We start from the raw sequence: 19,885 nt of genomic DNA on the forward strand, positions 1-19,885 counted from the left end.
TTTATATTTTTTACCGCAACACCTGCTGATAGTTTAAATGTTGCTAAGAAAACTGATTATAGACTACGTTCTCGCAAATGGAAGATATTGGAAGATATTTTCTGTGTGTGTCAACTTGGTTTTCTAAATGCTTGGTTATTGTTCAAGCAACAAAATTTGTCACTGGTTGGTATGAAGATGAAAAAAATGAACAAAATCAGCTGAGGGAATCAAAGAATGTTTATAAGGAACTCTGTACAGAAGCAGAAGACCAAGAAGCAATGGCTGAGACCGTCTCCTATGAAGTGGTAGCTATGCCCTTCTTGAACACTTCAGTGTGTGCTGCTTCATCACTGGCCCCCTGACCCCATGCCCTGGCCTAAAATAATGGCCTCTAAAACTTTATGTAATTTCTTTAATTCGATCTTGACTGTGGAATTCTGACTGGTCACCGTTATCTCAAATGATTCTGCTCCAGCAACTTTATAGTGAGTGGAGGCTTCTTCTACATCTCTCTAATATCTCCCTCCATGGAGTTGTTCCTTACATCGTTGGGTTGTAGAGCTTTTGATGGTGGGTTTTCCTCCTCCTGGGAAGCAATCATTCTCTTACTTAGTTCACATCCTCTTTTCACATCACAGCTTAATCATCCATCTCTACAGACTAGGTGAATACTCAGTACGATGAGCTATGGGAGTATAGATACTTATTCAGGTTAGGAAATTACAGTAAAAACTAGAGAATACCCACGGTGTTGGTGACTGCCATTTGCTACTCACGGAAACCTTTTGAGAAACATCAAGTTCTATTCTCAAATTTCATATAAATTCAATAAGCTGAAAATATTTGTAATGCGATAGTATTTTGCTAAGGTGGTAAAAACAAAGATAGATACAAGTCTCTGGTTTTCGTGTTCTTGTCCTTCACACACTGTTACGTAGGCTCACATTGCTGTTTCGGTCTGTGCCCACAGCAGCAGGAGATTTTATTTCAGGTTTAAAATGTTCCCTGGGAGAAAAAAAAGCGAGAGATGTGTTAGAAGGCAGGTGTTATACAAGCCAGGTGAAACCAGGTGAAAGATAGCAAAAAGCCTGTGTTCAGATGCAGATGGATTCCTGTAATATTGGGTTCCTGTGAGAACCAGCTCTTCAGATTCATGTAGAATAATCAGGCAAAACCACCCCTATAAATAATGAGAGCCTTAACAACCAGATAGTGACTAGGTCTTTGATAAACAAAATAGTATGGAGAGCCAGGTCTGTTTGGAAGCATTTTACCTGGGGCAAAGAGTACAGAGCACAGAACCAGAATGACAGCTTCTGAGGCAGAACCTTTCTGGTGGCTCATGTCACACATTAATTGCCTCTTTGCTCCTGTTCCCCCTGCACAGTGACATACACTGTTCCTTTTCCCTAGAAGCTATCAGTTACATACGTTGTGTCCTGTATCTCTTTCACAGCTAGTGTCTTGCGAAACTCACAGATGTAAACTCCGTACAAATAGCAGGATGTCCTTCAACGTTCATACGTGATTGTACCTGGTAGATAGTAGAAGGCACCCGAGTAGATTCTCAATGAAAATTTAGAAGTCGGAGAAGAAATGCTTTCATTACACAACAAAGATTGAAATGTATCTTTTAAAGGGACAACTGATCTTATCACAACTGGCTTCTGCACCTCCCTCAATCCAGATCGAACTGAGGTATGAGCAAACTAGGCTAGCATCCAATCAAGGCAGAGGTGGGCTAGCATCCAACTAAGTTGGGGATGGGCTATCACCCAACCAAGACAAAAATGGGATAGCGTCCAACCAAGACATGGATGTGCTAGCATCCAACCGAGACAGGGATGGGCAGCCTGGTTTATAAAGATAAGAAAGATCATGAAGATCTGTTTTACCCAAACAGGTATTCTAGACAAAAAAATAAGGGCAGGATCACCTTGAGAATTTTTTAAATTGTTTTATTTATTTACATTCCAAATGTTACCACCCTTCCTGGGCACCCCTCCAAGAGCTGTTCATCCTATCCCCTCTTCCCTTCACCTCTGAGACAGTGCTCCACCCACCTCTCACTCCCTCTTCTCCAGTGCATGGAATCTCTACAGGGTTAGGCACATCCTCTCCCACTGAAGCCAGACCAGGTAGCCCTCTGCTACATATGTGCCCGGGGCTGCAGGCCAGCCCATGGTTGCTCTTTGGTTAGTGGCTTAATCTCTGGAAGCTCCCAAGGGTCCAGGTAAGTTGATACTGTTGGTCTTCCTCTGAGATTAACATCCCCTTTTAGTTCCTTCTATCTTCCCCCCTAAATTTTCCATATGGGTTCCAAACCACAGTCCAGTGGTTGGCTTGTAAGTATCTGCATCTGTCTCAGTCAGCTGCTGGTAGAGCCTCTTAGAGGGCAGCCATGCTAGACTCCCACCTGCAAGCACAAAATGGCATCAGTAATAGTGTCAGGGTTTGGATGGATCCCATGTTGAACCAGTCACTGGGTGGCCTTACCTTCAGTCTCTTCTCTATTTTTGTCCTTGAATTTCTTTTAGATAGGAACAATTCTGGGCCAAATTTTTGAAGATACTTTGGTGATCCCATCTGGTGAGTTTTCCAACCTTGGGAGCTCTTGCTTCTTTTTGGCTGTTCTCAGAAAAAGTAGCAATACAATTCTCAAATTGAGTTGAATGAGCATGTGTATGTGCATGTGTCCATGTGTGCATGCATGTATATAAGCATGCCTATATATGTATATGCATATACATGTGCATATATACATATATGTATGTATAAAAGGAAAAGAACAATTTCCTATATGAGATATTTGTTATAAAAAAATTCGCCTGCTTTCTGGGCTTTGAGGAGCTAGTCTAGTAAGAGGAAAGAGAAGCAGCTCTGTGATATAGCGCCAGAACAGTGGTGCTACCTTGAATTTACTTAAAATTGTTCTCTGTGAAGCACACACAATTTGCTACTGTCATGCCAGCCGTGGGTTATTTTTGGAAAGAATGAGAAAATAAATGCTCTGACATTTTGCAGTAAGTAAACACCTCTCCCACAATCCCTAGCCAGGCACTGATTACAGAACAGTGACTCCAGACCTGTAGCTGTGGGCTGGAGTACATGTTGACTCCACCTTCATTATTTCATTCAAACCTCACAGTAAGTAACCCAGTGATGTGGGCCATAACCTCCCACATCCTAAGTGAATATGTTACATTTCAGAAGAGTAGCTTAAACAAGATGCTCTTGGAGCTGAGGATAGACCTTGACTTGAAGTCCATCTTAGAACTTAGGGTTTCCCTGTGATAACCCCCTACTCCCTAGTATACACTTAAGCTGTGCAGAAGCATGCAAAGGGTTTTGTAAATGTCAACTATTCTACCCTATCATTCTCTATTCTCTGCTGGAAACAGAATCTCTTCCTCAGCTTGTACCTCCCATGATCCTTCCATCTCTGTCCCATACAGGGATGTGGTTATAGGCCTGTGCGTAGACATGTTCAACTTTTTATGTGAATTCTGGCTCTCGAGCCATCTTTTAAGCTTATATATTCATTTCTCGTACTCATACATGACTTCAGCTTCTAAAATACCTGTTAGACATTTCCAATTTCTGTAACTTGATTTTTATATTAGATTATTTGTAATTATATATCATCTTTACATTCATTTTGATTTTAAAGGCATGTTGCCAGTTTATACACTGAACTGACCTTTCGGCATGTGCAGGGAATCTGTAAAAATCAAATTATCTTTGATGTAATGTTGACAACAAGAAAACCGGAAACATGTCCTGGCCTCAAACTTTGTGCTTGTTTATAAAGCGGCAAGGCAGTTGGGCTGATGGGGCAGCTCAGAGTGTAAGCTCAATCACTGTGCAAGCCTTGTGACCCGAGGCTCATCCCTGGGACCCGTGTAAGAAGCCAGGGGTGGAAGCAGCAACTGTAATTCCAGTGCACTTGTAGCAAAATGAGAAGTGGCGACAAGAGGATCAGATGAAATTCTTGACAAGAGTCACAAGCCAAAGGTCCAAGAGATAGCTCAAAATAAGATGGGTAGAGAGAACCACCGTATTTTGCATGCCATAAAGTTTGTCTTCTGACCTCAACACATCATGGCATGTGTGTCCTCTCATAGTCCGCACACATAGACACAGAGCAAATAGCCAAGTACGTTCTTAAAAAATGTTTAATACCATACAGCAGCATTGGGAGTGAGGAAGGATTTAAATTAGATTAAGCATGTCATAAACTGGGACAGAAGCAGGGCCTCAGTGAATGTCCCCATGAGTTCTGTGATGCAGCATTCTCCCCTGCTCCCCATTCCAGGATGTTTGTGGTGAAATGAGGATACTTTCATGCAATAGAAAGCTATGGGCATACTCCCCACAAAGGCCTAGCCTCCCAGCCTCCCAGCCTCCCAGGCCTCCAGCCCCCCATTCCCACTTGCAGTTCCAGTCCCCTGTGAGTCCTGCAAGCCAGAGATGGAAGTCTTAGATGAGACTCCACTGAGAAGAAAACAGGAATATGAACCAAATACATCCTGAAAGAGAAACTGTTTGAGACCAGAGCTGAGGGGATTAGGGGAGAAATGGACAGTGCGTATTAGGTTTCAGATAAAGCACACATTTAGTTGCTGAATGGGGAGATCAGTCAGAGCAGGTCTGCAGGACACATGCTCTACTATGTTCATAGCAGCCTTATTTATAATAGCCAGAATCTGGAAAGAACCCAGATGCCCTTCAACAGAGGAATGGATACAGAAAATGTGGTACATCTACACAATGGAATATTACTCAGCTGTCAAAAACAATGACTTCATGAAATTCTATGGCAAATGGATAGAACTAGAAAATATCATCCTGAGTGAGGCAACCCAGTCACAAAAGAACACACATGGTATGCACTCATCGATAAGTGGATATTGGCCCCAAACCTCGGAATAACCAAGGTACAATTCACAGACCATATGACACACAAGAAAAGGGAAGACCAAAGTGTGGAGGCTTCAGTCCTTCTTAGAAGTGGGAACAAAATACTCACAGGAGAAAATATGGAGACAAAGTGAGGAGCAAAGAGTGAAGGAAAGGCCATCTAGAGACTGCCCCACCTGGGGATCCATCCCGTATACAGTCACCAAACCCAGAGACTGTTGGGGATGCCAAGAAGTGCAGGCTGATATAGCTGAAATAGCTGTCTCCTGAGAGGCTCTGTCAGAGCATGACAAATACAGAGGCAGATGTTTGCAGCCAACCATTGGACTGAGAGCTAGAGTCCCCAGTGGAGGAGTTAGAGAAAGGACTGGAGGAACTGAAGGGGTTTGCAACACCGTAGGAAGAACAACAATATCAACTAACCAGAAATACCAGAGCTCCCAGGAACTAAACCACACAACCAAAGAGAACACATGGAGTGACCCATGGCTCTAGCTGCATATGTAGCAGAGGACGGCCTTGTCAGGCATTAATGGAAAGAGAGGCCCTTGGTCCCGTGAAGGCTGGATGTCCTAGTGTAGGGGAAAGCCAGGGCAGGAAGGTGGGAGGGAGTGGGTGGGTTGAGCAGGGAGCACCCTCATAGAAGCAGGGTGAGGGAGGATGGGTTAGGGGGTTTCCAGAGGGGAAACCTGGAAAGGGAATAACATGTGAAATGTAAATTTAAAAAATCCACTAAAAGAAAGAGAGAAAGAAAGAAAGAATGAAAGAAAGAAAGAAAGAAAGAAAGAAGGAGAAAGAAAGGAAGAAAGAACGAACTCTAGGGACAAAAAGAGGAGATTGAAGGAAAGGAGATCCAGTGACTGGCACAGCTTGGGATCCATCTCATTATGGGGGTGGGGCAGGACCAAGGACTGACACTACTATGCTATGATGTACTTACAGACAGGAGCCTGGCATGGCTGTGCCCTGAGAGGCCCTGCCAGCAGCTCACTGAGACAGATCCAGATACTTGCAGCCAACCATTGGACTGAGTTTGGGAACCCCCATGGTTGAATTAGGGGAAGGATTAAAGAAGCTGAAAGGGAGAGCAATCCCTTAGGAAGACCAGCTGTCTCAACTAACCCAGACCCCAGGGAACTCCCAGAGACTGAGCCACGAACTCAGAACATGCATGGGCCTATCCAAGGCCCCTGACACAAATATAGCAATGGTCTACATAGTTTGGCCTCAGTGGGAGAAGATGTGCTTATGAGAGCCTTGAAGCCTAAGGGAGGTCTGGTAGGGGGGAGAGCACCCTCTCTAAGGCAAAGGGATGGGATGAGGAACTGTGGCAGGGAGAGGACTGAGGGTTGGGTAATGACTGGGATGTAAATAAATAATATAATTTAAATTAAAAAAAAGAATTCCAAGAAAGATAAAGAATTTGAACAAACTAGCAAAAGCCCTCCTTTATTTTGAGATCAAATTCAATTCCCCTCTCCTTTCTCCAACCAGAGCCCACCCTGTCCTCACTACAGCCTCTCCCACAGAGTGTGTTATTCACAGCCCTGTCTTGCCCACTTTGCTTCACAAAAGCGGCTATTTTCAAGCACTGAGTTTCCAGGGGAATGAAGCCATCCTTTCTCCTCTTTGCCCTACCAACTCTCACATTTCCATCAAAAACTTATCTCATGTAATGGTTGCCAGGAGAGTAATTTGATTACTGATGACTTAAGTGTCAACCGCCTCAGATCCATTATGTGGGGAAAGAAAGTGTTTGTTAACCTCAGAAGCCACTGGCTTCAATAATTGGATCTCACCAAAATATTTTAGGACATTTTTGTGGTGTATGATGAATTATGCAAGACAGATAATGAATGTGTTTATGCAAAGGGGGTGGAAGAGGCAAGATTGCATTTTCGATGTGACACAAGGTGGCAAAGTCTCTTTGTGCTGTACAGTCAACCTGCTGGGGGAAACTTATTTTTGAAGACCTAACTGTGAAAGGCATTCACTTGGTAAGCAGTAAAATATAGGAGGATGTGGCTGAATGGAGGAGAAAATGTTTTAATTTTATGCATTGGGAAGCAAGAACAAATAAGGGGGTGTTTGTGTGTTTTTTCTAAATGCCCCCTACTATGTCTACTGGCCATTCAAAATGCACTAAATTAGTACAAATTGCCCCCTGACTTGAATCCATGCAAAACAGAAGTCTAAAAAGCAGAACCCAGTGTTCAAAGTGGGTTAAACATGTTTTCCAGTGTCTACTCAATATAATTAGCGAGATATCAGAAAAATGCCTATCTGGAAGAGGAATGCTCTCTCCAATTGTCTGTCTTCTCTCCATCCACCCACCCTTAGCTATCTCCACAAAACAAAATACGACTGAGTACCTCTTAGTAGCTTTCTAAATACCTTTGGATGGATTTATTTTATTGCATGTGTATTGGAGTATTTCCTTCATATGTATCTGGGCACCATGTGCCTCTCTGGTACTCATGTCCAGAAGCAGACATAGAACTGGAGTTACAGAAGTTGAGAGTCACTGTATGGTGCTGGGAATTGAAGCAGGGTTGTCTGAAAGAGCAGCGGGTGCTCTTACCCTCTGATTTATCTTGCCACCCATGACTTTTGGATATTTTAATAAAGGCCGACAGTAGTTTAAGGATCCATCATTCAGATGGTGAACGGTCCCCTTTGTATAGATCCCCAGCTATAGAGAGAGTCAAGATAGCCTCTATCTTCGACCTTCATATGCCAGCATTTTATAACTGTCTTCCAGCTAGCTTTGCAGGACAGAAGCTGAAGCTGGGAGATTGCAACTCCTTCCTCTTGATGGGATTCGTGGTGGCAAGGAGATTATAAAAACATCGAAACAATTCAGAATTATTTGTTACACTTACTTGTGTGCCCGTGCCATGTGCTGTGTGCTGGGCGGAGGTTGGAGGACAATTTACAGAAGTCAGCTTTTCACCCCCATTCTGTGTATCTCGGGGATCCAGATATGTAGTCCAGTCTTGGTGGCAAGCACCTTTCCCTTCCTGAGGCACCCTCTCTAGTGAACATCACAGCACTTTTAAAGGCTCTATCGTCATCCTAAGAGACGCACCTCAAACAGAATCCCCATGAACCCACAAGCCCACTCCTCTGATGGTTATTGGTAAGCAGTTGAAAAATTTATCAAGTTAGCACAACACACTTACCAGGCGATGAATACATGTTTGTTTTGTCTAGGCATCTTGACAATGGACCCTCCATCAACCCCTTTATTAATTGTGTAGGCTGAGATGAGAGATGCCCAAGGTTCATGAGGCTGGCCTGTCTTTGCCATAATTTATCACTTTAGATTACAGTGATTTGTTTCAGAGCATGTCTCGCTGACATGTTTAAAGAGTCAGAAACTACATAAAGAAAGAACGGGACCTACACAGGATCTGGATGCCCGTAGCTCTGGATAAGTTGAACTGTATGGCTGCAGTGAGCAACCCTATCAAAGACCCGGAGGACTTGGGGCAGAGATCTCAGCCGTTATTTGAATCTCTGACATTCTTAATAGTAGTCGGCAACAAATTTTCTACATGCTCGAATTTGCTCGCCTAAAACTTGTATTAGTCGCAAATCAATTCACCAATTATCCTGTTTTGGAAGGTGTTTTCAAAGTGGCTTGTTTATAACAGTTCCTAGCACCACTGGAATCCAAATTGGATGCCAGCTGAACCTCATTTCAAGTAAAACTTTTTCCCCTTTTGGCAGCTGCACAGTAGCTCTTGATCTCTAAACTTTTTTTTAATTGTCTGCCTCCCCCGGTGTTGGGGAAGTTCTCCTTAAGGAGCTCTCTTGGTTGAAAACATTTAACGAGAAAATAATTCCATCTCTGCGTGTGTTTTTTGGTTTCAACCCATCTGATTCTTAGTATAATTTATCTCAGACTCTTGACTTCTATAGTCAGAATAGAGCAAAGAATGGGCAATACCATGAGACTACCTTAAATTAAGCAAGCATACCTCTAATAACCAATGAACTGATATTACAAAGAATGTTTGGGGAAAGATTTTATGCCCTGTATTCCTATAAGTGTTTTGGGAGATGTAGATTATATCTTGAAATTACTGAAACAAAGTCAAGAACTGCCCAGAGAGAAGATGAAACCATTTTAAAGAGATCCCGAGGATGAACTAGTAGTGTAGGGAGTGAGGCAGAGAGAGAGAGAGAGAGAGAGAGAGAGAGAGAGAGAGAGAGAGAGAGAGAGGCAGAGAGACAGACAGACAGAGACAGAGAGAGAGACAGAGAGAGAGACAGACAGAGAGAGAGAGAGAGAGAGAGAGAGAGAGAGAGAGAGAGAGAGAAGGGAAGATGCTTTACAGGACTTTTGGGCACAAGCACAGTTCATCCTTGTGAGTGGTCCACTAGACAAAGAGTTCTTTGTAAAGAGACTCTGATCCCTGGAGAGAGGGAAAATGATTCTTTCTGGCTGGAGAGATGTTAACTCTTTCTTCTCTTCTGCAGTTCGGAAGGCAGTTGATCCAAAGTGATTAATTTCCTAATGAGTTTTAGAGAGTCGTACTTTATAATATTCGTTTCCATGTGACTGTGTTTGGAATAGTACAATCACATGGCCCGTTTCTGCCTATACCCCCTTGCTTCAGTCTGGCAAAGGTGCCTCACATCAAAGACCCACTCCAATAACTACTGAACTGTTAAATGCGCTGACTTTATTACCCAGGAAAAAGCTGAGGACAATTTTAACCAATCATATTTTTAAAGTTTACTCTCAGACTTGAGTATCCTTAGACATGGATGCCCTGAAATGAGACGTGCATTCTCTGCTTGTCAACTAGTTTTGTCTGGAGAAGGTTGTACACACATCAGAGAAAACACTCAGAACTGGAGGGGCGAGGGTCTATCGACTGGCAGTATGCTCCCTTTAAGAGGGAAACAAGCGTAGCAACTTTGGTGATATTTCAGTTCCCATTCAGGGGAAAGAGAAGAACTGTTAGTGTCAAAAATAAAAGAAGCTGTTGAGTGGATAGAGACTGAGAGACAAAAGCAGAGGGAACTTTACACCTACAGAGAGCCTACCTGGGAGTGGTTTGAACTCCTCTGGGGTTAAGAAAGCTTTCTTTTCCAATCAGGGTAAAAGGCGGAGCTAGGAGAGAAGGGGTTTAATCTGAAGTTGATGTCAGTATAAGTTCTGCCCTGTTTTGGGTAGTAGATAAGAAGGAAAACCCAAGTGGGACAGAGAAGAAGCCACAGAAAGGGGCTGCCTACTCCCGGAACCAGGGTAACTGTCCCATTATATGTCAAAGGTAGAAACGATTTACTGTTCTGGATTTAGTGATTGGAAAGCTGGTAACTAAATTGTACTTCATCTCTGTATATTATAGATTGTTTTGTTTCCTCATGCAAGAGAAATATGTCAATATAAACTTACTATTCTATCAGGTGAGAAAGGGTGGTAAGGTAACATTTGCAGTAATCATAGTGTTCACTCAAACACTATGAAACATAAAAATCTTATTTTCTCTAATTGGAGATTTCGTTCCTTTAATAACTGAGCTGTTTTCTACATCAAAATGTTGAATCAATACTCGATGTCTCCGTGGTTCAAATGAAGTCTTTGCAACTTTAGATAGCGGAAAATTGCTCCCAATTTGTCAGACTGCGAAGATGGAAATTGGAATCTAAATGTTGTTTAATTGTCCTTTTCTTTTGCTCTATCCTTTTAGGCTTTAACAGAAAATCTTTGAACACGTAAAAGTCAGAATATACCTAGAACTTTTAACTGACTCCTTTGGATGCCCTAAAGACCAAAAAAAAAAAAAGAATGAGCTATTACGGAAGTAGCTACCGGATTGTCAACGTGGACTCCAAATATCCAGGCTATCCTCCAGAGCATGCCATAGCCGAGAAGAGAAGAGCGAGGAGGCGCCTGCTCCACAAAGATGGCAGCTGTAACGTGTACTTTAAACACATTTTTGGAGAATGGGGGAGCTACATGGTTGATATATTCACCACTCTTGTGGATACCAAGTGGCGCCATATGTTTGTAATATTTTCTTTGTCTTACATTCTCTCCTGGTTGATATTCGGCTCCATATTTTGGCTCATAGCCCTTCATCACGGAGACCTATTAAGCGATCCAGACATCACCCCGTGCGTGGACAACGTGCATTCATTTACGGCGGCGTTTTTATTCTCCCTTGAGACCCAAACCACCATCGGGTACGGTTACCGTTGTGTCACGGAAGAATGCTCTGTGGCCGTGCTGACGGTCATCCTTCAGTCCATCCTGAGCTGCATCATAAACACCTTCATCATTGGGGCAGCCTTGGCAAAGATGGCGACCGCCCGGAAGCGAGCCCAGACCATCCGCTTCAGCTATTTCGCACTCATCGGCATGAGAGACGGGAAGCTTTGCCTCATGTGGCGCATAGGTGACTTCCGACCCAACCATGTGGTGGAGGGCACGGTGAGAGCCCAACTTCTGCGCTATTCAGAAGACAGCGAAGGGCGGATGACGATGGCGTTTAAAGACCTCAAACTCGTCAATGACCAGATAATCCTGGTAACGCCAGTGACCATTGTCCATGAAATTGACCACGAGAGTCCTCTGTATGCCCTTGACCGCAAGGCAGTGGCCAAAGATAATTTCGAGATTCTGGTGACATTTATTTATACTGGTGACTCTACTGGGACATCCCACCAGTCCAGAAGTTCCTACGTCCCCAGAGAAATTCTCTGGGGACACAGGTTTCATGATGTATTGGAAGTGAAGAGAAAGTACTACAAGGTAAACTGCTTGCAGTTTGAGGGAAGCGTGGAAGTCTACGCCCCCTTTTGCAGTGCCAAACAACTGGACTGGAAGGACCAACAGCTCAACAACTTGGAGAAAACGTCCCCTGCCCGAGGATCCTGCACCTCGGACACCAACACCAGGAGGAGATCCTTCAGCGCAGTTGCCATGGTGAGCAGCTGTGAGAACCCAGAGGAGACCAGCCTGTCCCCACAAGATGAGTGTAAGGAGGTCCCCTATCAGAAAGCCCTCCTGACTTTAAACAGGATCTCCATGGAATCCCAGATGTAGCCCTCCTCTCTGACCCTTACCTGAAGGCCCTGAGCTGCAAGCACGATTTCTTAACAAAATGTTAGTTCTGTAATTTGCAGCGGGAACAGAAAGCAGAGCCAGTTAAACTTGGCATAGAATCATTTGAAAGTTCCACAGTTTTCTAATATGAAAATTCGGCTTCCGTAGCAGAGTTTGTATTAGGGAAGCGATTAAGAAGCCTAATTGATTACAATTAATCTCATTACTGCGCATGCTTGTGTCTCCTCTTGAAGGTGAGATAATTAGGAGTATGTGTGAGGGGAGGGGAGAAGAGGCTGATAGACTAGATAAAAATAGAGAAACCGGTAAGCTAGATATTTGCATATAAATTAATTAATTATGGAATGAGGACTTATAACAATATCTTATCTCCTAAGCACAACAGATGAGATAAACGCCTCAGCTTAGGAGCGTTGTGATAAGTAAATAAAATCCAGCCTGGTTTGAGTTACTGTATGTGCCTCTCATTGTATCACAGTATCAGGTACACAGAGACGTGGTTCCAAGACAGTGAAAATGCCATCCAGTCACAGATTTCTTTCAGTGCTACTTGCCTAAAGGGTGGTTGGTGAATGCTGGAAGCCAGAACCAACCCTGTGACAGAAGAGAAGGGGTACCATTGTGTGAAGAGGTATTTCTCTCTGAAACACCTAGGTTCCACCAAACCAATGGGGAACAGAAGGGAGGCAGGGGATCCCTTCTCTGTGCTCCCTGGAGACGTCTCCTGGGCTCAGAGGCAGGATTCGGGAGTGGGCAGCACTGTATGGAGAATAGATGCTGTTGGTTTCTGGTCCTGTGAGGCTTCAGTGTGGGTTGAGAAGAATTCAAAGAGAGAGAGAGAGAGAGAGCCTTTTCTGAAGGCAAGGGAGCTGTGTGTATGCTGGCTTGAGTGGCAGGTTGGAATAGTTTCGTCAACAATGCAGTGATGTTGATCTGATGACCTACTAGAGGAGTAAGCTGCATGACAGAGGGCTGCTTCAATCTCAGACCAGGAGATAAATGTGCATTCTCTGTTTTCACGTTAAAGGATGAAGTTAGCTCCTGATTCCTTTGAGCATAGACCCAGCCTCAGACACTGAAAGCTTTATAAACTGAAGAATTACTAGCAATGGCTTGGCATCATTTGTGTAATTTTTTCCCCACTGTTGCTGAGCTAGGAGCGAGTATATTATACAGCTGTTGTCTAATTTAAGCACACACATATTTTGCTTCTTTTAGTGACCCCCCCCACACACATACACACACTTAAACTTAATCCCATAAGCACCTTGAACGGAATCACACAACTCAAGGTTACCAAGCTACGTCAAGTAAATAGGTATTCGAAGGGGTCTCTTTTCCTGTCATATTTTTCTCCCTTTCCCTTTCTTGCTTTGCCTCTCTCTGCTACCCAGGATCAATACAGAATACAGAGTATCTTTTCTAATGCACATGTGTAAATAAATCTCTCATTCCTGCTGTCTTATAAATAAGAGGTCTCTCTGTTCAAGGGGCATGTTAAAAAAAAATAACTGTCCTGAAACTTAATATCTGAAACCTAAATCATGTTTCACCTGCACTGCTTGGGAATGGAGAATCCATTAGTTAAACCATACAGCCATGTATTTATGTACCCACACATCTGGCACGCAGACACACACACACACACACACACACACACACACACACACAGATACTCACACACCCATGGTGGGATGGGACATGGGAGACAGACAAAGACAGGCAGAGATAATTTGGATTTTGTAGCAGGAATTACTTGTCTAAATTAGAATATTACTCTTTCCAAGCCTGGTAAAGCATAACAATGTTTTCTCCACCGACTTGAATTTGTTTACCCAGAAGGCAGGTGCACTTCAACGCACTGTGCTTCCTTTGCTCTGTCCTCCCATGACCAGATCAGAACAGGGGAGTGGGGTTGGGGGAGCACGGGTCGCTGATTTCTGATAAAACAGATTCTCATACACTGTGTGTTCATGCACAGAGTGGAATGTGTGGTTAGCATTCATGTGCCCCATGCATCGCTCATTCTCTGTGCAGATTGATAACATGCTTTGGCACGCCTGATGAATTACTTAATAAAGATCTTAGACTGGTGCAAAGGCTGTGTACATCCCTCTGTTCTCTGTAGTGTCGACCCTGCTTCCCCAAAATGAAAATTGGTGCCTCCTGTAATTCACGGAAAAAAATGGTTATAGGGCTTTTAGCAGCACTCAGAGCAGCTACATCTGAAGAGACAGTCACTTCTACACACAGCACAGACTGCCTTTGTGCAGAATGTATTTCCCGTCTTAAATGCACCGTTGTTGATGTTAAATGAGTCAGGTTGAATATGTCATCTAATGTCATCTAGCTAAACATTAAATTATCCATCAGAGTTAATAGAAAACAAATTGTGGCATCAAGTCTCTGCTCCGTCGGGTACTGTGGTCTGTGTGCAGGAAGAATAAATGGGGAGGGGGGGTGGGGAGAGGAAGAAAGAGAGAGAGGGAGAGGGAAAGGGAAGGAGAGGGAGGGGGAGAGAGGGGGTGAGAGGGAGCAGGGGGGGAGGAAGCAGAAGAAGCATTGGGAGAGGGAGGATAGAGAGCCCCCACTTTACCACTTCACCAAGCTCTGTCAAGAGCAGTCGGTCCATGGTTGTACTCAGTCTCCATGATGAAATGGTGAGCATTTAACAAGTGTCCTCTTCTCTGTTTTTCTCCCTCACAAACAAATTCCTAATTGGGGCAGCAGTGTTCTCAGGTGAGAACATGCAGTAGTGCTCCCCAGTTTCTCTTTCCTCTGGCAGGGGTGGAGTATGGGGTGTGGATGGTATTAAATAGCCCCAGTCTGGGCCACGCGCTATCAGCGCAGGTCTCTCAGTGTGACTTTTATAGAGGCAGACTTAGCAGGCAGGTATCTCTTCTCTCCCTTGTCACCCCCCTCCCCATGTAAACTTCAGACTGGACAGCTTTTGACGCCGCCGCCATGTTGTATGAAGACAAGTGAAGTACATCTTCTGAGGCAGAGTGGAGGGACAGAGGGACCGTGACCTCCAAGCGCACATGTCTATACAGTCTTAAAGGAATTCATATACGCACATGACATGTGTACTTTGGTCATAGTAACTCACCAATTTTCCCCCTCTTTCCAGATCCCTCCAACACACCCCCTCCAAACTTCATGCCCTATTGTCTTTCTTTAACCCACTGAGTCCAGTTATCGATGCCTACATATGGTGGTGTGTGTGTGTGTGTGTGTGTGTGTGTGTGTGTGTGTGTGTGTGTGCGTGTGTGCGGTCATCCACTGGAATCAGCACAACCTACCAGAGCATGAAAACAGGATTCTCCCTACTCCAGTAGCCGTCAGCTATCAGCAGTAGCTACTCAGCTGGATCTAGCTTTCTTCATGCACTCATGCACAAGTAAAAATAAACTCTTCCTAACCGTCACAGGGAGAACCATGTCTCAGGGGGAATGACTTTGAAAACAGGCTAGAAAGGAAAAGAGAAAGATGTAGAGCTTCAGACCAGTTTGTACTTGTACATGACATTTGTTGGATCTGGTCACTGGAAATTACATATTTTCTCGGGACTTGAGGAAATGCCATCATTATTGTAAAACAAACACAAAGGAATTGCCTTTGACCTGGAAATCCCTTTGAGACACTGGTGGCTGAGTGATCTTGATAACAGGATTCACCAGACCTCCTATTGGGAGGTGGGGAGTTTGGGGACATGGAGGAGGGGAAGCTGCCTTTCCCACAACCCGATCACATAAGTTCTATGTCACTGTGGGACTTGTGAAGAGCTAATTACCTGAAAAAAATTTACAGGCCTGGTAAGCTCTATAGTGATAACAAACAAACAAACAAAAATGTCCCCCTCAACCCTGGTTAAATTCTCAGTAGACCTCAGCAAGACCAAATGTCTTTAACTTAGGACATTCAAAGAAACCTCAAAGGTATTCTAAGGAACCTGAATTCTGAACATTTCGACGCCGAGCATGTAGCTCGGCTGACTGAGTACTTGCTTATGTAGCCTGCAGTAAAACATCTCTACCATGTCCAGCAGAGAAACACAACAGGGCACGGGGGTGCACACCTGCAACCCCAGCATTTGGGAGGTAGACTCATGAAGATCAGACATTCAAGATCATACTCAGCTGTTTGTAGCCTGTTCTGTGCCAGTTTGAGCTACATGGAAAACCTTTTGTAGAGAAGGAAAAATAGGGGCAGGAGAGATCTAGAGCAATAGTTGCTCTCCCAGAGGACCTGAGTTTGATTCCATTCTCCAACATAACAGCTCACAACTGCCTGCCATTCAGTTCCAGGGACTCAGTGCATTCTTCTGACCACCATGGACATCGGGTAAGCACGTGGTACACAGACAATACTTTGCAAGCAAACTATGTTAAATGTACTGGAATATACACATAAAGTATGTTTGATATACTGTAAAATTAACTTCTTATATCAGAGTTGGCCACAGGATACAAATACATCAAGTTCTAACATCTACCTGCATTTAAATCATGGGGCAGCAAATCCTCCTCATGTTCTCTGGCCTCTCTCTAACAGGCCTGCCGTAGCTGTTCTAAAGGCTTTGTCAGGCTGTCCTATTGTTCCGTGACCCAAAGACTTCTAGAAGCCATGTCTACACACCCAGAGTACCTGTTACCCCTCTACTCTAAACCCATCTCTGCTCTAAAGCAGTGAAGCTTCCTTTCTCTCACTCCCACTTCTCAAGGAGCTACATAGCTCACATCCAGAGGAAAAGCATCCAGTCACGTGCACAAAGTACAAATGTGGTTCACACAGAGCACTTGGATAGCGCAAGCGGGAGGCATGTACTTCAGCACACCCCCTGCCAAGATTCTCCTGCACAGTGAGAAGTGGAAACTAATGCTCGTGGTTTGGTTTAGAAAGGTGAGTGGTCAGAGAGCAAGCATGGTCCTCAGCAGGGCTTCTTCCTGAAAAGACATAATCCCAGAGGGTTTGTGCGCCTCTCTGCGCTGCTATGAAGACTTTCTTTCCCAGGGTTTCTCCCGTTGTTCTTGTAGCACGGAAATGGTTAACGTGACTCTTCTTTCAGGACTCCGTGGTGCTGAGGTCTCATTGGTGCTGAACTGCTTCCTGGACACCAGTCCTTGGGAAGGTTCAGGACCGTAGTTTAAGGTCCATCACGCAGTGTCCAGAGATTGAGTACCAAACCGCAAACTTATAGTTAGCTATAAGTTTGAAAGTAAAGGGGCACAGGATCAGATATGGGAAGAGACCGGAGAGAAGTACAGAGGGTCAGGAAAAGGAATAGAAATATATAGCAGTGGGGTGGGGTAGCCACTAGAAAGTTCCAGGTGCCAGGGAAGTAAGAGGTTCCCAGGACCCAACTGGACTGACATTAGCTAGATAAGGGGAGTTAGACCCTTTAGAGACCACCTTTAGTAGATAGGCACAGCCCCCCAAGTTGAGGGTTGGGGCCACACACCAGTCTCAAAAATTTTAACCCAGAATTGCTCTTGTCTAAAGGAAACAAACAGACAAAAAAACAGCAGAGTCTGAAGGAAAGGCCATTCAGGGACTGCACCTAGGGATCCATCCTATTTGCAGCCACCAAACCCAGATGCTATTGCTGAGGTCAAGAAGCACTTGCTGAAAGGAGCCTGGTAAAGCTGTTCCCTGAGAGCCTCTGCCCAAGACCTAACCGATACAGATGTGGGTACTCACAGACAAACATCAGATTGAGCGTGGGGACCCCACTGGAAGAGTTAGGGGAAGGACTGAAGGAGCTGAAGGGGATTACAACCCCATAGGAAGAACAAAACTATCAACTAACTGGATGTCCCAGAGCTCCTTGGGACTAAACCACCAAAGAGTATACATATGCCAGTCCATGGCCCCAGCTACATAGATAGCAGAGAATGGCCTTATCTGACATCACAGGGATGGGAGGCCCTTGGTCCTGTGGAGGCTTGATGCCCCAGTGTAGGGGATGCTAGAGCAGTGAGGTGGGAGTGGGTGGGTTGGTGGGTAGAGGTCACCCTCATAGAGGCAAAGGGGGAGGGGGATGGAAAAGCACTCCCTTAGAGGCAAAGGGGAGGGTGGACATGATAGGGGATTTATAGAAATGTAAAATAAATAAATAAATAAATAAATAAATAAATAAATAAATAAAATAATAATTGAACCCAGGTCCCAGCATTCTAAGTTGGCTCCTCTTGCAGAGGACCTGGGTTCAATTCCCATCATCCCCATGGTGATAAATAATAGTCGGTGACTATAGTTCCATGCGTACCAAACACTCTCCTCTGCCATGCACATGGTGCACATACATACATGCAGGTAAAATACATGCGTAGAATAAAAACAAACACCTCTTTAAATAATCCTTTAAAGGAGCGCCATGCCTGGAGAGCGCCTATTGTTTCAAGAGAAGGCGGGTGGCTATGGGGAGACTGCCCAGTGGTGAAATGCTTGCCTTGTGCTGTAGTTAGGGTTTTACTGCTGTGAACAGACACGATGACCAAGGCAACTCTTCTAAGTACAACAGATTGGGGCTGGCTTACAGGTTCAGAAGTTCAGTCCATTATCATCAAGGCAGGAACATGGCAGTGTCTAGGAAGGCATGGTGCAGGAGGAGCTGAGAGTTCTACATCTTCATCTGAAGGCTTCAAAAGAATACTGACTTCCAGGAAGCTAAGATGAGGGTCTTAAAGCCCACACCCACAGTGACACACTATTCCAACAAGGCCATACCTACTCCAACAGGGACACACCTTCTAATAGTACCACTCCTTGGGCCAACCATATAAACCGTCACACTCAACTCCCTGGCCTCCACTCACTTGTTCAAACATGTGAGTCTATGGGAGCCATACCTAAACATAGCATGATTCAAAGCATAATACATGTAGTCCATCTTCAAATGTTCCCATAGTCTATAGCCATCTCAACAATGTTAAAAGTCCAAAGTTCAAAGTCTCTTCTGAGATTCATCCCATCACTTAACTGTGATCTTCAAAGCAAGGCAAGAAACCAGCTGGGCATGCTCCAAACTTTGCATCTCCATGTCTGATTTCTAGGAGGTCTTCAGATCTTAAAGTCCTTTCCCATCCTTGTTGACTGCAACAAACTTCTTTCTCCTGGGCTGGTTCTATACTCCCTGTTAACCGCTTTCCTAAGTAGATATCTCATAGCTCTGGCTTCTTGAACATCTTGGGGCCTCCAAAGCAACTTCAACATTACAGCTTCTTGTTCCAATGTCTGGGATCTGCACATGATCTTCTGGGCTCCTCCAAAGGGCTGGTGTCACTTCTCTAGCTCTGCCTGCTGTAGCACTCTAAGCTCAGGTTGATCCACTCCATTGCTGCTGCTGTTCTTGGTGATCATCCCATGGTCCTGGCATCTCCAATACACTGGCGTTTTCCACTGCAACTAGGCTTCACCAATGGCTTCTCATAGGTTCTCTTCATAGTATCAATTCTCAGCTCCTTTGCTTGATGACTTCAGTCCTGGGTTGTCAACTGCAACTGAGGCTGCACCTTCACCAATGGCCTTTCATAGCCTCTCCCAGTGCCTTTACTCATTTGCTCTTCATGACCCCTTTGTGCCTTCAAAACCAGTACCATCTGGGTGACTCTTACACACTACCAAATACAGCTGCAGCATAAGGTACAACCTTGGCAATCTCTGAAACACAGCGTTTTTTGTGCTCTCAGAAAACACTTCCCAGATTTCACCTCAGTGATGCTGGTCTCTTCTTAATCACCGCTAATTTCTCAGGTCCAGCTAACCAGCACCAATTGTCCCAGTAGTCCCTGTCTATTCCTGACTCTGAAGCCAGAGCCATACGGCAGAAACTGCTGAGTTTGGCTGCTTGCTAGGGCTGGAATATGCCCCCCTCCTCACCTTGTTCAGCTTGATCAA

General features: G+C 44.5%; 1 protein-coding gene and 1 long non-coding RNA gene across 3 annotated transcripts in view; one reads left to right on the top strand and one right to left on the bottom strand.

The window, feature by feature from the left end:
• Positions 1-14,085, top strand: part of Kcnj16 (potassium inwardly-rectifying channel, subfamily J, member 16) — a 31,417-nt gene extending 17,332 nt beyond the window's left edge. Inside the window, exon 2 of one of the 2 annotated variants that reach the window (XM_006247570.4) lies at positions 10,608-14,085. In XM_006247570.4, the coding sequence (XP_006247632.1) occupies positions 10,706-11,965 (1,260 nt within the window). In that variant the 5' untranslated portion in view covers positions 10,608-10,705 and the 3' untranslated portion in view covers positions 11,966-14,085. Of the gene's footprint in view, positions 1-10,607 lie in introns of those variants that run through there. The other variant, NM_053314.3, reaches the window with a different exon arrangement.
• Positions 202-11,197, bottom strand: LOC120095205 (uncharacterized). The gene is made up of 2 exons (XR_010055464.1): positions 10,949-11,197; positions 202-987 (listed from the first exon to the last, which is right to left on the bottom strand). It is a non-coding gene; the product is annotated as an uncharacterized LOC120095205 (long non-coding RNA).
• Positions 14,086-19,885: the final 5,800 nt, after the last annotated feature.

The sequence above is a fragment of the Rattus norvegicus genome, chromosome 10, assembly GCF_036323735.1.
Source record: "Rattus norvegicus strain BN/NHsdMcwi chromosome 10, GRCr8, whole genome shotgun sequence".
Taxonomy (NCBI): Eukaryota; Metazoa; Chordata; class Mammalia; order Rodentia; family Muridae; genus Rattus; species Rattus norvegicus.